Raw genomic sequence first — 17,667 nt, 5'->3', positions numbered from 1 at the left:
TGATTGCATTTGCTTGGACGTAGTAATTACCGAAAAAAGCAGCTCTTCTACCTGTTTGATACTCTATCGTTGACGTGGTATTTGAATACTGATTACAATCCTGAAAGGGAGTTATTATTAACGACGCTAATAAAGGATTTCCAAGAATTATGCAGAAGAAACATTTTATAACATTAATTAGTGCATAAGAATTTATTCAATAAGATTTAAAAACAAATAGGTGACTATGTATGCATGTCTAAAATTAATTTAGATTAAATTATTTACTCCATCACATATCTCGCATCGAAATATAAACAATAAAACAACAAATATTGAAGGGACTGAGAGCATAAACGAGTACATTTTTTCTTATTCATAAAATTTCTTATAAGTTTCATTTTTCAGGTTTTGTATTCGTATGTCCCTTCGTATAAATGTCCTTTCTTCGATTTCTAAATTTTCTTTCCCCTTTCCTTGCACTTCTTTGTGTGCGTGTTTTTCTTCTTTGGCTTCTTCTTTTAGAAACGTCAATATTTTATTCTCCGCTACTTTGCGTTTTCGAAAAATCGCCCATCGGTGTAACCCAATTATTAAATTTTCCAAAAATACCTTCAAAGTTTTAAGTAACCGACGCTACGGAAACATTTAGAGGAACATCTTTACTCTAATAATTCTAAGCTTTTCGGTCATGAAAGCTATTTGCAATATTTGTCAAAGTTTTTTAAGTTCGCTCTTGAGGGAGATGGGTAAAAGTGGAACCCGATACTGCGGCCTGTAATATCATTCATGGTCTGAAAAATCCAAATATCTCTAATATAGTAACCAGCAATTTTTCTTCGAGAAAACTAAAAGTCTAAATGGAACCTGAATGAAAATATTTCTGAAATTCAAATGTCTTAAACTTTAGAATATAAATTTTAGCTATGCATTTAAAATGTTAAAATGTAAATAAGAATTATCCTCGAAAATCCTCGTAGCTAACTCCTCCCGTGGGCGCCGACTGAGCAATGGGCACCACTGGCTGCATTGCATGAGGTTAGGTTTAACCAGGTCTACCTGATTGCAATGTGGGCAGGTGATGTCTAGCTAAGATCGCTGTATGACCTCTCCTTCCTCTACGCGGTGACTAACTCTATATGTTATCCCAAGATGTGGTCGGGGGGATAATACAAAGATCAATGCTAATGAGGTTCCTGGCGGCTAGAAATAAAACGCTATGGGTTTAAGATCCCTGAAATAAAAACTCTTATGGAGGTAAACGTGGAAAACACACGGGTTAGGATATTAACCCAAACGTCGGTGGGAGAAGAGGGTGCTACCACCGGCGGGCACAGTGAAGACGGAAGCTGTGTCGCCAGAGGCCACACCTGTAGCATATGCAGATGACATAGCCATAGTAATGACTGGTAAATACCTAAACACCGTGAGTGACATAATGATAAAACGAATATGATACTTCTTACTAGAAGGTACAAGACCCCCTATTGGCAACCCCGAATCTAAACGACGTGGAACTAACTCTTAAAACCCACACAAAGTACCTTGGAGTAATTCTGGATAGTAAACTATCATGGAAGCAAAATATATTAGAGAGGAAGAAAAAGGTTAGTAAAGCACTATACGCATGCAAAAAGATGCTGGGAGTTACATGGGGCCTATCTCCTGCTAGAATATATTGGTGCTACTCAGCTATAGTAAAGCCAATATTACTACACGGCGCTCTGGTGTGGTGGACTGCGCTAAGAAGACCGGCATACAAAAAGCCTATGGAAAGTTTTCACCGTCCAGGTGCACTTTGCACAGCAGGTGCATTGAGAACTACTCCAACGGCAGCGCTTGAAAGAATACTCAACTTGTCACCGATTGGTATTGCGGCGAAATGCCTAGCAGCTAAATCCGCCGTAAAACTCAGCGCGACAGGCGAATTGACCTGTAAAACATTCGGTCATAGCTCAATAGGCATTAGTTATAGGGCCCAAACGGACTATTGACTCCGAAATGCAATTGGGTGAAGAAATTCCGAACAACAACAGAAGAAGAGGGATGAAAAAAAGGAATGAAACCTAACCCAAATACTCTTAATATATTTACTGATTGCTCGAAAATGTTAGACGGAGTAGGGGCAGGGATCTACTGCGCAGAGTTAGGCATCAGGCAGCCATTTACGCTTCCTAACCACATTTTCCCAATGTTCGCAATATTTTTGAAGCGCATGCTCGGAGGTCTTTTATAAGGAAGAAAATGCTCAACATCGTATGCAGAAAATGTGTAAAAAATCAACGCGATTTTGGCGCTACTTTTAATTTGCACTTTATTGCACCAGAGTTCAACGGACTAAGAAACTGCATACCCAAATTATTTCTAAAAATTAAAAAGAAAATTTATGTCATTTTTTTTAATTTGCACCCAGTTTGCAACTTGGATTTGTATGGATTTTCTAGGGGAATTAACTACATTTTCGTTAAAGAATTATTGGAGTTAAGTAAAAAAATTAAAATTGTCAATATTTCTCAATAAGTGTCTAGTTTTCTAAGAATTATGATTAAAAAGTTGAAAATCTTAAAACCAATTCTTTGAAATTTATTACATTTTTGTATATTTTTTTTTAAAGTTTGGCTCTTTGATTTATAAGATGTGGGTAATAAATTGAACTACATTTTTATAAACAATTAACGAATGAAAATGATTGCGAATATTATAAAAAGATTAAGTGGTTTAATTGTGGAAGCACCAGTGTATGTAAGGTGACCTGAAAAAAATTTTAAAAGCAAGATATTAAATTGGTTCCGCCTTTACTTTGAAGCTTCACTCGCGCTACTATATACGGCATAGCTCATCATTCAAATGATCGCCTCGGCTTTGTTGTTGTTGTTGTAGCAGCATGAACATTCTCCATACTTACATACGGGGAATGCATTAAAAAATTATTTTTTTAATTCAAACTTTTTTCTGTCTTATAGATACATATTTTTAAGAATAATTTCAGAAATTTTTATTAAAAAAAAATTAAAACTCCTCTATTGTGACGTCATTACCGGTGACCCCTCGACATAACTCCTGACAGGATCATCAAAAATGAAAAAAAATCAAAAAAGAAAAGTAAAAATTGGAATTTTGGAATTTTGGAAGACATTTTTCCAAAAAAATTAAAATTTCGGTCAAATTTGCTTGAAATTTTGTTTTGTTTTTAAATACTTCTAATTGAAAAAAAAAACAAAAAATCCTTCGTCCAAGCACGAGTAAATTGTATATCGAACACCTGTGGAAAATTTCATTAAGATCGGTTTAGTAGCTTTCGAGAGCATTTGGCAACCGACTTTGAAAACACGGTTCCGAGAAAAACGCGTTTAAGATTTTGAGTAACAATAAAAGTGGCTTTGAGCGCACGCCTTCTAAAGACTGTTTCCCGAAACTGTTATTCGGATCGACTTGAAAATTTAGAATAATATTCCTGAGATGTTGTAGAAATTAATAAGCCAAAAAAATCGATTTTTTGAACCCACGAAACACATGTAACGCCTTAAGGACGCAAATGTAGAGATATTCGGAGAAGTTGGAATTTCAAATATATATTTTTAAAGAGCATTTTTCATCTGCCCACAAATACACCATTCATTATATTTTCTTAGGTACAGATATCCCGAATTGTCCTTTGTATACATTGCAACTTCACTTTAAATCCATTTTCAAAACATCATTTGATTATGACGCCACAGGATTGCCACACAAACTTTCGAAAGTTATCATAAAGAGAAACCCCTTTTAGTTAAACGCACTTAAAAGTTTAGGGAGAAAGCCAAACGTTGAGAGGAGCTTTGAAATTCAAAATAGAGGTAAGTGAAACGGAAACATTGAGCTACTTTTAAAAAATAGGGATAAGAAAACTAAACAAACATTCTGGGAAAGAAGTCTCAAAGGATGTCATATTTGCGTGCACTTGTTAACGCCCCTTGGTTTGTCACAAATGAAGCAATACACAAGGACTTAGATATCCCATTTGTAAAGAGTGAAATTCTAAACTTTTTTAACAGATATCTTGCACGGCTGTCAAACCATGTAAATACGAATGCTATATGCTTATTAGACTCAAGTAATGAAACAATACGACTGAAGTGTAATCATATCTTAGACTTGCCATTTCTCTAATTTTGCTGAATTAAATTATTTATTCAACACTAAATAAAAAACAAAATACATAAGTTCATATATGAAGATAAGCAACTCATTAGTACAATTGAAATTTAATACATTTAAGATCAAATATTAGAACAAATATCGTAATTTTATAAGGAGTTTTGCATTTGTGCAAATACTACCGCTGCTATTAGATTATAAGACCTAATTTGCTGAATATCATTATATTAAGATAGATTGCAAATAAAATACTTACACAAAAAAAAAAAAAAAAAAAAATATTTGTAATGAGTTAGATCGTACTATCGGTAAAAGTTGTTTAAGTTTATTTCGAAGGCCTTAAACGTCTTAGAGTACAAAGAAATTTCCACTATACCTTTTCTAATATGAACGAACTAGAAAAAAAAGTAATTTTTTAGGAAGGTGGTCAATTTTGTATGGTACGTATATTCGAGAAAGCTTCACTATAATAATCTTGAAATTTTACTTCAAGAAAACTAAAATTCTAAATGAAACCTAAATGAAAAGTTTTTCCAAATTGGAAAGTCTTTACGCTTGTGTAGTTTTTTGTGCCTTCTGTCAAATTAATTACATTATTTATTTATTTATTTAAAACAGATCGTATCAGCGAAACTTTGTGGCCCTGGGGATTGGTTGTATCGACAATAGTAAAAACAAAGAACTAAACGAACCTCATATTTTTTACAAAAATTTTCACTAAGATAATTTTCTTAGAAATCACCTGATCGAATTATAACAAACAAAATGTAATGACAAAATTCCAAATAAATTGACATTTATTGGTCGTGCATTGCTAAACTCTGTATTATCACTATGTATGTAACATATGTATCAGTTAGCATGGATGGGTATTGTTCTTTTCTTAAGTACCACAGTAGTTTGCACACAGTTGACGCCCCGAGCTACAGACCACTCGGCTACCTGTTTACAAAGAAGATGTCAGCTAAAACTTCTGCTGTCATATACGCTTTCGAATATCTTTCATTGAGTTTCGCGAAAATGCATTGTTAAAATGATCGAACAACAATAGAAAAGGTCAAAGATTTAAGAAGTGATGTAAAAACAAAGTAATTACTGTAGCTCGTAACCTCGCGCTATGACGCTTAGATTTTTTGCATACCGACAGCGCGGGCATTGTTTGTAAGTATGTACGTCAGTGTGTTAAGAAAGAGTGCATTGTTTTCTTTTTGTTATGCATGTTTTCAAGAGCATAAAACAAAACCATTAAATATGGGAAATAAGTTTTCTTCGGAAAATTGAATACTTCACTTTACTTAATTAAAACTTAATCCTTTGCTTGTCTTAACAGCCGATAAAGATAGTTTTTTTTAAGTTTCATAGAAAACAAAATACAAACAATAGGAACTTAGAACAGATTTCGTTTGTTACTGTTGAACAGAATTTCCCACAAAGAAACATGGAATTTCCATTCCACCTGTCATCGGGTGCATTTTATATTTAATATTCTTGGGTATTTTCATCTTTGAGAGAGAGAGAGAGTGAATTTTCAGTTTTTCGAAACCCGTCACTTTATCAGGTGCAAAATATTACAATATGATTTATTTTCCATGCAGTTTTAAATAACTACAGTTACCAGAGTTACCAGCTTTGCATTTGCAACCACAATAAATAAAGATCAAAGACAATCTTCAAATGTGGTTGTTGCATTGAACTTGGAAAATGCTTGTCTTCTTATGGCGAAATATACAGACATATTTTGCTTGCGCCAGACGTGGCACTCCACATAAATTTCTTTTGTATGCTCCAAATGGGAAGGCCAGGCACTTACAACAATTTTGTTTATTATTATTTTAAATTGAATGCGACGCTTTTTTGCGCTTTCGGTTACATCGCAAACCGGTGACGATCAGCTGGAGTGGTTGGTTGGAGACTTTTCTTAAAGGACAATGCACATCGTATTTTATGCAATATTTTCACTATACTTAGGTAATTTACTGTTATTTACAAACCATTACATTACCATTACCATTACAAACGACCAAAGGGCTTAAAGTTAACTAAGGAAATAAATAACTATAGCGGGTAACTTAAAAAGCGTACGGCAGAAATTTGAAAACTAAAAGTTTAGACCCTTAAAGATTTGAACACCTCTAATTGCTGGACGCATTCCGAAAAGATTTCGCAGATTTTACAATCCGCAGGGAGCTCCATATTTAGACAACACAGTGGAAAACTTTCTAGAGGAAACAAGATAATTGTGTGGGGTTGCAGGATCTAACAAAGCCAAGACTCGCAATCCCTTCGAATACGCACACACAGAAATTGAGATAGCAACTGACACAAAAAGAGCAAGCAACTAATAAGCCGCGCTTGAGCCCAAAAGACACAATCAAAGGGTACCGGAACATTTGTCGCAAACAAACGTTCAATTGTGCGCTCGTTGAGACCAGGTAGGTGAGAAAATGTCCCCTTAAAAAGGTATAAAAGGTGATACAACACAGTCTTTTGAATCAGTTATCGGTTTGAGCTAGTGAGATAAGTATACTTACTATTTGTGTGTCAGAAAATTCTATTTAAAAACTAAAAATATGGACGCGTACCAAAATCCCAGACATGGCAGTTACAACTCTAGCGAAGCAAGCGGCCAAAACGACTCACCGCATCAGCAGCAAACGCCCACCGAGACATCGGGCATTGGTTGGAAAAAGTCACGTCCTGAAGAGAAAACCAACGCTCTACTCAAAGCATTGGAAGCATTTAATGTGTTCGAAACTCCAGATGAACTAAGTCATCGCGCAAAGATTTTGACTAAGCTTAATATGCTTGTGAGGAAGTGGATTAAAAATGTATCAATGGCAAAAAACATGTCCAAAGCAGATGCGAAAAAACTCGGAGGAAAAATTTACACTTTCGGTTCATACCGTTTGGGTGTACATGATAAGGGAGCTAATATTTATGCCCTCTGTGTCGCACCACGCAACATTGAACGCTCGGAGTTTTTTACGTCGTTCTTTGGATTGCTAAAGAAACAGCCAAAAGTAGCCGAATGTCGTTCAGTGGAAAATACCTCTGTACCGGTCATAAAAATGAAATTTGATGGAGTTGAAATTGATTTGTTATTTGCGCGTCTTTCACCCAAAGAGATACCAGAGGATTTTAGTTTACGTGACGATAATCTACTTAAAGATTCAGATCCTCAATCGGTGCTCAGTTTAAATGGCTGTCGAGTGATTGACGAGATAATGGAGCTAGTGCCGAACAGAGAGAATTTTCGCTTAGCGCTGCGGTCGATTAAATTATGGGCAAAGAGTTAGTATGAATGAACTTTTAATAATTTGTTAAGCATAACTTAATTTTTCCCCTTTTTTCTCGTTTCAACTGCAGAGCATGGAATATATTCTAATTCATTCGGCTACTTTGGCTGTATAACTTGGGCAATTTTAGTGGCTCACACATGCCAATTTTATCCAAATGCAACAGCTTCTACGCTAGTCCAGAAATTCTTCAATATGTTCTCGCGCTGGAGATGGCCAGATCCAGTGCTGCTCAAGCGAACTGACATTGTCAATTTACAATCACCGGTAAGTAAAAGCGCGCAAATAATTGAATATTCATAAACAATTTTTAATTTCATTATTCGAATTTTGTTTCATAGGCTTTGTGTTCTCATCTAATGCCAATTATTACGCCCGCATATCCACAGTACAACTCCGCATTTAATGTGTCGGAGGCAACAAAGAAGGTTATAATTAATGAATTGAATAGAGGAATGGCCACCATGAACGTAATTATGTCTGATGGCGCTCCCTGGGATCTACTCTTCGAGGCGCCTAGCTTCTTTTATAGGTAGTTGCAACTAATACAATTGTATAATTGGTGCTGACATCTTAACCAACTTTCGCTTATACATTGCACATCTTTTCTTTTCAGGTATCATCACTTTATTGTGGTTCTGGTTACATCGCAAACCAGTCAAGATCAGCTGCAGTGGTGTGGCTTGGTCCAGTCAAAGATTCGTCTGTTGGTAGATGATGTACAGCATAAACACCACATGTCCTTAGTCCATGCAAATCCTACATGTTTTGAATACAAGAAAGATGACGTCCCCACTCAAAGTAACAGCGGCAAAGAGAATGAGCCGAGCGACAATCCAGCAGTTGATACGGCACCATTCTGTTCGATGCTGTTCATCGGTTTAGAATTCGAATACAAAGAGAAGAACTCCAAAGTGGACCTTACGGGGAGTTTTAAATATTTCGCCGAACGTGTTACACAGCATGCGGTACGTTGCGAAAATTGTTTGATACAATTTAAAAAATTTGATTTATTAAGATCTTTTGAAGAGGTTTGAAAATGTTTGTTTCTTTGCTTCTTTGTTTTTAGGTAAATAAAAAAATGCTGAGAGATGGGATGAATATTGAAGTGAAACGCATAAAACGAAAATCCCTTTCGCATTATTTGGATATGGACTTCATAAAGAGTCAGGGGAATATTAAGAAATCTATTTCAACCAAGCGTAATGGATTTGCGGCCGATCTGTCAACTGAGAAAGAGGTGGCGACTAAACAGCGGCGCTTGAGTTGAGACAACATGAAAAACTCTAATTGATTGCATTTGCTTGGACGTAGTAATTACCGAAATAAGCAGCTCTTCTACCTGTTTGATACTCTATCGTTGACGTGGTATTTGAATACTGATTACAATCCTGAAAGGGAGTTATTATTAACGACGCTAATAAAGGATTTCCAAGAATTATGCAGAAGAAACATTTTATAACATTAATTAGTGCATAAGAATTTATTCAATAAGATTTAAAAACAAATAGGTGACTATGTACGCATGTCTAAAATTAATTTAGATTAAATTATTTACTCCATCACATATCACGCATCGAAATATAAACAATAAAACAACAAATATTGAAGGGACTGAGAGCATAAACGAGTACATTTTTTCTTATTCATAAAATTTCTTTCTTCGATTTCTAAATTTTCTTTCCCCTTTCCTTGCACTTCTTTGTGTGCGTGTTTTTCTTCTTTGGCTTCTTCTTTTAGAAACGTCAATATTTTATTCTCCGCTACTTTGCGTTTTCGAAAAATCGCCCATCGGTGTAACCCAATTATTAAATTTTCCAAAAATACCTTCAAAGTTTTAAGTAACCGACGCTACGGAAACATTTAGAGGAACATCTTTACTCTAATAATTCTAGGCTTTTCGGTCATGAAAGCTATTTGCAATATTTGTCAAAGTTTTTTAAGTTTGCTCTTGAGGGAGATGGGTAAAAGTGGAACCCGATACTGCGGCCTGTAATATCATTCATGGTCTGAAAAATCCAAATATCTCTAATATAGTAACCAGCAATTTTTCTTCGAGAAAACTAAAAGTCTAAATGGAACCTGAATGAAAATATTTCTGAAATTCAAATGTCTTAAACTTTAGAATATAAATTTTAGCTATGCATTTAAAATGTTAAAATGTAAATAAGAATTATCCTCGAAAATCCTCGTAGCTAACTCCTCCCGTGGGCGCCGACTGAGCAATGGGCACCACTGGCTGCATTGCATGAGGTTAGGTTTAACCAGGTCTACCTGATTGCAATGTGGGCAGGTGATGTCTAGCTAAGATCGCTGTATGACCTCTCCTTCCTCTACGCGGTGACTAACTCTATATGTTATCCCAAGATGTGGTCGGGGGGATAATACAAAGATCAATGCTAATGAGGTTCCTGGCGGCTAGAAATAAAACGCTATGGGTTTAAGATCCCTGAAATAAAAACTCTTATGGAGGTAAACGTGGAAAACACACGGGTTAGGATATTAACCCAAACGTCGGTGGGAGAAGAGGGTGCTACCACCGGCGGGCACAGTGAAGACGGAAGCTGTGTCGCCAGAGGCCACACCTGTAGCATATACAGATGACATAGCCATAGTAATGACTGGTAAATACCTAAACACCGTGAGTGACATAATGATAAAACGAATATGATACTTCTTACTAGAAGGTACAAGACCCCCTATTGGCAACCCCGAATCTAAACGACGTGGAACTAACTCTTAAAACCCACACAAAGTACCTTGGAGTAATTCTGGATAGTAAACTATCATGGAAGCAAAATATATTAGAGAGGAAGAAAAAGGTTAGTAAAGCACTATACGCATGCAAAAAGATGCTGGGAGTTACATGGGGCCTATCTCCTGCTAGAATATATTGGTGCTACTCAGCTATAGTAAAGCCAATATTACTACACGGCGCTCTGGTGTGGTGGACTGCGCTAAGAAGACCGGCATACAAAAAGCCTATGGAAAGTATTCACCGTCCAGGTGCACTTTGCACAGCAGGTGCATTGAGATCTACTCCAACGGCAGCGCTTGAAAGAATACTCAACTTGTCACCGATTGATATTGCGGCGAAATGCCTAGCAGCTAAATCCGCCGTAAAACTCAGCGCGACAGGCGAATTGACCTGTAAAACATTCGGTCATAGCTCAATAGGCATTAGTTATAGGGCCCAAACGGACTATTGACTCCGAAATGCAATTGGGTGAAGAAATTCCGAACAACAACAGAAGAAGAGGGATGAAAAAAAGGAATGAAACCTAACCCAAATACTCTTAATATATTTACTGATGGCTCGAAAATGTTAGACGGAGTAGGGGCAGGGTTCTACTGCGCAGAGTTAGGCATCAGGCAGCCATTTACGCTTCCTAACCACATTTTCCCAATGTTCGCAATATTTTTGAAGCGCATGCTCGGAGGTCTTTTATAAGGAAGAAAATGCTCAACATCGTATGCAGAAAATGTGTAAAAAATCAACGCGATTTTGGCGCTACTTTTAATTTGCACTTTATTGCACCAGAGTTCAACGGACTAAGAAACTGCATACCCAAATTATTTCTAAAAATTAAAAAGAAAATTTATGTCATTTTTTTTAATTTGCACCCAGTTTGCAACTTGGATTTGTATGGATTTTCTAGGGGAATTAACTACATTTTCGTTAAAGAATTATTGGAGTTAAGTAAAAAAATGAAAATTGTCAATATTTCTCAATAAGTGTCTAGTTTTCTAAGAATTATTATTAAAAAGTTGAAAATCTTAAAACCAATTCTTTGAAATTTATTACATTTTTGTATATTTTTTTTTAAAGTTTGGCTCTTTGATTTATAAGATGTGGGTAATAAATTGAACTACATTTTTATAAACAATTAACGAATGAAAATGATTGCGAATGTTATAAAAAGATTAAGTGGTTTAATTGTGGAAGCACCAGTGTATGTAAGGTGACCTGAAAAAAATTTTAAAAGCAAGATATTAAATTGGTTCCGCCTTTACTTTGAAGCTTCACTCGCGCTACTATATACGGCATAGCTCATCATTCAAATGATCGCCTCGGCTTTGTTGTTGTTGTTGTAGCAGCATGAACATTCTCCATACTTACATACGGGGAATGCATTAAAAAATTATTTTTTTAATTCAAACTTTTTTCTGTCTTATAGATACATATTTTTAAGAATAATTTCAGAAATTTTTATTAAAAAAAAATTAAAACTCCTCTATTGTGACGTCATTACCGGTGACCCCTCGACATAACTCCTGACAGGATCATCAAAAATGAAAAAAAATCAAAAAAGAAAAGTAAAAATTGGAATTTTGGAATTTTGGAAGACATTTTTCCAAAAAAATTAAAATTTCGGTCAAATTTGCTTGAAATTTTGTTTTGTTTTTAAATACTTCTAATTGAAAAAAAAAACAAAAAATCCTTCGTCCAAGCACGAGTAAATTGTATATCGAACACCTGTGGAAAATTTCATTAAGATCGGTTTAGTAGCTTTCGAGAGCATTTGGCAACCGACTTTGAAAACACGGTTCCAAGAAAAACGCGTTTAAGATTTTGAGTAACAATAAAAGTGGCTTTGAGCGCACGCCTTCTAAAGACTGTTTCCCGAAACTGTTATTCGGATCGACTTGAAAATTTAGAATAATATTCCTGAGATGTTGTAGAAATTAATAAGCCAAAAAAAAATCGATTTTTTGAACCCACGAAACACATGTAACCCCTTAAGGACGCACATGTAGAGATATTCGGAGAAGTTGGAATTTCAAATATATATTTTTAAAGAGCATTTTTCATCTGCCCACAAATACGCCATTCATTATATTTTCTTAGGTACAGATATCCTGAATTGTCCTTTGTATACATTGCAACTTCACTTTAAATCCATTTTCAAAACATCATTTGATTATGACGCCACAGGATTGCCACACAAACTTTCGAAAGTTATCATAAAGAGAAACCCCTTTTAGTTAAACGCACTTAAAAGTTTAGGGAGAAAGCCAAACGTTGAGAGGAGCTTTGAAATTCAAAATAGAGGTAAGTGAAACGGAAACATTGAGCTACTTTTAAAAAATAGGGATAAGAAAACTAAACAAACATTCTGGGAAAGAAGTCTCAAAGGATGTCATATTTGCGTGCACTTGTTAACGCCCCTTTGTTTGTCACAAATGAAGCAATACACAAGGACTTAGATATCCCATTTGTAAAGAGTGAAATTCTAAACTTTTCTAACAGATATCTTGCACGGCTGTCAAACCATGTAAATACGAATGCTATATGCTTATTAGACTCAAGTAATGAAACAATACGACTGAAGTGTAATCATATCTTAGACTTGCCATTTCTCTAATTTTGCTGAATTAAATTATTTATTCAACACTAAATAAAAAACAAAATACATAAGTTCCTATATGAAGATAAGCAACTCATTAGTACAATTGAAATTTAATACATTTAAGATCAAATATTAGAACAAATATCGTAATTTTATAAGGAGTTTTGCATTTGTGCAAATACTACCGCTGCTATTAGATTATAAGACCTAATTTGCTGAATATCATTATATTAAGATAGATTGCAAATAAAATACTTACATAAAAAAAAAAAAAAAAAAAATATTTGTAATGAGTTAGATCGTACTATCGGTAAAAGTTGTTTAAGTTTATTTCGAAGGCCTTAAACGTCTTAGAGTACAAAGAAATTTCCACTATACCTTTTCTAATACGAATGAACTAGAAAAAAAGTAATTTTTTAGGAAGGTGGTCAATTTTGTATGGTACGTATATTCGAGAAAGCTTCACTATAATAATCTTGAAATTTTACTTCAAGAAAACTAAAATTCTAAATGAAACCTAAATGAAAAGTTTTTCCAAATTGGAAAGTCTTTACGCTTGTGTAGTTTTTTGTGCCTTCTGTCAAATTAATTACATTATTTATTTATTTATTTAAAACAGATCGTATCAGCGAAACTTTGTGGCCCTGGGGATTGGTTGTATCGACAATAGTAAAAACAAAGAACTAAACGAACCTCATATTTTTTACAAAAATTTTCACTAAGATAATTTTCTTAGAAATCACCTGATCGAATTATAACAAACAAAATGTAATGACAAAATTCCAAATAAATTGACATTTATTGGTCGTGCATTGCTAAACTCTGTATTATCACTATGTATGTAACATATGTATCAGTTAGCATGGATGGGTATTGTTCTTTTCTTAAGTACCACAGTAGTTTGCACACAGTTGACGCCCCGAGCTACAGACCACTCGGCTACCTGTTTACAAAGAAGGTGTCAGCTAAAACTTCTGCTGTCATATACGCTTTCGAATATCTTTCATTGAGTTTCGCGAAAATGCATTGTTAAAATGATCGAACAACAATAGAAAAGGTCAAAGATTTAAGAAGTGATGTAAAAACAAAGTAATTACTGTAGCTCGTAACCTCGCGCTATGACGCTTAGATTTTTTGCATACCGACAGCGCGCGCATTGTTTTTTAAGTATGTACGTCAGTGTGTTAAGAAAGAGTGCATTGTTTTCTTTTTGTTATGCATGTTTTCAAGAGCATAAAACAAAACCATTAAATATGGGAAATAAGTTTTCTTCGGAAAATTGAATACTTCACTTTACTTAAAACTTAATCCTTTACTTGTCTTAACAGCCGATAAAGATAGTTTTTTTAAGTTTCATAGAAAACAAAATACAAACAATAGGAACTTAGAACAGATTTTGTTTGTTACTGTTGAACAGAATTTCCCACAAAGAAACATGGAATTTCCATTCCACCTGTCATTGGGTGCATTTTATATTTAATATTCTTGGGTATTTTCATCTTTGAGAGAGAGAGAGAGTGAATTTTCAGTTTTTCGAAACCCGTCACTTTATCAGGTGCAAAATATTACAATATGATTTATTTTCCATGCAGTTTTAAATAACTACAGTTACCAGAGTTACCAGCTTTGCATTTGCAACCACAATAAATAAAGATCAAAGACAATCTTCAAATGTGGTTGTTGCATTGAACTTGGAAAATGCTTGTCTTCTTATGGCGAAATATACAGACATATTTTGCTTGCGCCAGGCGTGGCACTCCACATAAATTTCTTTTGTATGCTCCAAATGGGAAGGCCAGGCACTTACAACAATTTTGTTTATTATTATTTTAAATTGAATGCGACGCTTTTTTGCGCTTTCGGTTACATCGCAAACCGGTGACGATCAGCTGGAGTGGTTGGTTGGAGACTTTTCTTAAAGGACAATGCACATCGTATTTTATGCAATATTTTCACTATACTTAGGTAATTTACTGTTATTTACAAACCATTGCATTACCATTACCATTACAAACGACCAAAAGGCTTAAAGTTAACTAAGGAAATAAATAACTATAGCGGGTAACTTAAAAAGCGTACGGCAGAAATTTGAAAACTAAAAGTTTAGACGCTTAAAGATTTGAACACCTCTAATTGCTGGACGCATTCCGAAAAGATTTCGCAGATTTTACAATCCGCAGGGAGCTCCATATTTAGACAACACAGTGGAAAACTTTCTAGAGGAAACAAGATAATTGTGTGGGGTTGCAGGATCTAACTGACTGCGCTTTACAAAAAGGCGACGCTCTCTTACAAAATAACAAAGCCAATGAGGATGATAAGGCAGAGTCAAGCGGTCTGCAAGAACATGTGACTCGCAATCCCTTCGAATTCGCACACACAGAAATTGAGATAGCAACTGACACAAAAAGAGCAAGCAACTAATAAGCCGCGCTTGAGCCCAAAAGACACAATCAAAGGGTACCGGAATAGTTGTCGCAAACAAACGTTCAATTGTGCGCTCGTTGAGACCAGGTAGGTGAGAAAATGTCCCCTTAAAAAGGTATAAAAGGTGATACAACACAGTCTTTTGAATCAGTTATCGGTCTGAACTAGTGAGATAAGTATACTTACTATTTGTGTGTCAGAAAATTCTATTTAAAAACTAAAAATATGGACGCGTACCAAAATCCCAGACATGGCAGTTACAACTCTAGCGAAGCAAGCGGCCAAAACGACTCACCGCATCAGCAGCAAACGCCCACCGAGACATCGGGCATTGGTTGGAAAAAGTCACGTCCTGAAGAGAAAACCAACGCTCTACTCAAAGCATTGGAAGCATTTAATGTGTTCGAAACTCCAGATGAACTAAGTCATCGCGCAAAGATTTTGACTAAGCTTAATATGCTTGTGAGGAAGTGGATTAAAAATGTATCAATGGCAAAAAACATGTCCAAAGCAGATGCGAAAAAACTCGGAGGAAAAATTTACACTTTCGGTTCATACCGTTTGGGTGTACATGATAAGGGCGCTAATATTTATGCCCTCTGTGTCGCACCACGCAACATTGAACGCTCGGAGTTTTATACGTCGTTCTTTGGATTGCTAAAGAAACAGCCAAAAGTAGCCGAATGTCGTTCAGTGGAAAATACCTCTGTACCGGTCATAAAAATGAAGTTTGATGGAGTTGAAATTGATTTGTTATTTGCGCGTCTTTCACCCAAAGAGATACCAGAGGATTTTAGTTTACGTGACGATAATCTACTTAAAGATTCAGATCCTCAATCGGTGCTCAGTTTAAATGGCTGTCGAGTGATTGACGAGATAATGGAGCTAGTGCCGAACAGAGAGAATTTTCGCTTAGCGCTGCGGTCGATTAAATTATGGGCAAAGAGTTAGTATGAATGAACTTTTAATAATTTGTTAAGCATAACTTAATTTTTCCCCTTTTTTCTCGTTTCAACTGCAGAGCATGGAATATATTCTAATTCATTTGGCTACTTTGGCTGTATAACTTGGGCAATTTTAGTGGCTCACACATGCCAATTTTATCCAAATGCAACAGCTTCTACGCTAGTCCAGAAATTCTTCAATATGTTCTCGCGCTGGAGATGGCCAGATCCAGTGCTGCTCAAGCGAACTGACATTGTCAATTTACAATCACCGGTAAGTAAAAGCGCGCAAATAATTGAATATTCATAAACAATTTTTAATTTCATTATTCGAATTTTGTTTCATAGGCTTTGTGTTCTCATCTAATGCCAATTATTACGCCCGCATATCCACAGTACAACTCCGCATTTAATGTGTCGGAGGCAACAAAGAAGGTTATAATTAATGAATTGAATAGAGGAATGGCCACCATGAACGTAATTATGTCTGATGGCGCTCCCTGGGATCTACTCTTCGAGGCGCCTAGCATCTTTTATAGGTAGTTGCAACTAATACAATTGTATAATTGGTGCTGACATCTTAACCAACTTTCGCTTATACATTGCACATCTTTTCTTTTCAGGTATCATCACTTTATTGTGGTTCTGGTTACATCGCAAACCAGTCAAGATCAGCTGCAGTGGTGTGGCTTGGTCCAGTCAAAGATTCGTCTGTTGGTAGATGATGTACAGCATAAACACCACATGTCCTTAGTCCATGCAAATCCTACATGTTTTGAATACAAGAAAGATGACGTCCCCACTCAAAGTAACAGCGGCAAAGAGAATGAGCCGAGCGACAATCCAGCAGTTGATACGGCACCATTCTGTTCGATGCTGTTCATCGGTTTAGAATTCGAATATAAAGAGAAGAACTCCAAAGTGGACCTTACGGGGAGTTTTAAATATTTCGCCGAACGTATTACACAGCATGCGGTACGTTGCGAAAATTGTTTGATACAATTTAAAAAATTTGATTTATTAAGATCCTTTGAAGAGATTTGAAAATGTTTGTTTCTTTGCTTCTTTGTTTTTAGGTAAATAAAAAAATGCTGAGAGATGGGATGAATATTGAAGTGAAACGCATAAAACGAAAATCCCTTTCGCATTATTTGGATATGGACTTCATAAAGAGTCAGGGGAATATTAAGAAATCTATTTCAACCAAGCGTAATGGATTTGCGGCCGATCTGTCAACTGAGAAAGAGGTGGCGACTAAAAAGCGGCGCTTGAGTTGAGACAACATGAAAAACTCTAATTGATTGCATTTGCTTGGACGTAGTAATTACCGAAAAAAGCAGCTCTTCTACCTGTTTGATACTCTATCGTTGACGTGGTATTTGAATACTGATTACAATCCTGAAAGGGAGTTATTATTAACGACGCTAATAAAGGATTTCCAAGAATTATGCAGAAGAAACATTTTATAACATTAATTAGTGCATAAGAATTTATTCAATAAGATTTAAAAACAAATAGGTGACTATGTACGCA

General features: G+C 35.5%; 2 protein-coding genes across 2 annotated transcripts; both read left to right on the top strand.

The window, feature by feature from the left end:
• The first annotated feature begins 6,642 nt into the window (after positions 1–6,642).
• LOC128866513 (poly(A) polymerase type 3-like) lies at positions 6,643–9,032 on the top strand. The gene is made up of 5 exons (XM_054107317.1): positions 6,643–7,407; positions 7,483–7,679; positions 7,754–7,944; positions 8,029–8,380; positions 8,482–9,032. Exons 1-5 carry the CDS (start codon positions 6,687–6,689, stop codon positions 8,680–8,682), a joined length of 1,662 nt encoding a protein of 553 aa, XP_053963292.1. The 5' UTR covers positions 6,643–6,686; the 3' UTR covers positions 8,683–9,032.
• Positions 9,033–15,357: 6,325 nt separating this feature from the next.
• LOC128866518 (poly(A) polymerase type 3-like) lies at positions 15,358–17,432 on the top strand. Its single transcript, XM_054107327.1, has 5 exons — positions 15,358–16,136; positions 16,212–16,408; positions 16,483–16,673; positions 16,758–17,109; positions 17,211–17,432. Exons 1-5 carry the CDS (start codon positions 15,416–15,418, stop codon positions 17,409–17,411), a joined length of 1,662 nt encoding a protein of 553 aa, XP_053963302.1. The 5' UTR covers positions 15,358–15,415; the 3' UTR covers positions 17,412–17,432.
• The last annotated feature ends 235 nt before the right edge of the window (positions 17,433–17,667 follow it).

Source organism: Anastrepha ludens, chromosome 6 (assembly GCF_028408465.1).
Source record: "Anastrepha ludens isolate Willacy chromosome 6, idAnaLude1.1, whole genome shotgun sequence".
Taxonomy (NCBI): domain Eukaryota; kingdom Metazoa; phylum Arthropoda; class Insecta; order Diptera; family Tephritidae; genus Anastrepha; species Anastrepha ludens.
Note: the sequence above shows the minus strand (reverse complement) of the source record. Positions and strands in the feature narration are given on the sequence as shown.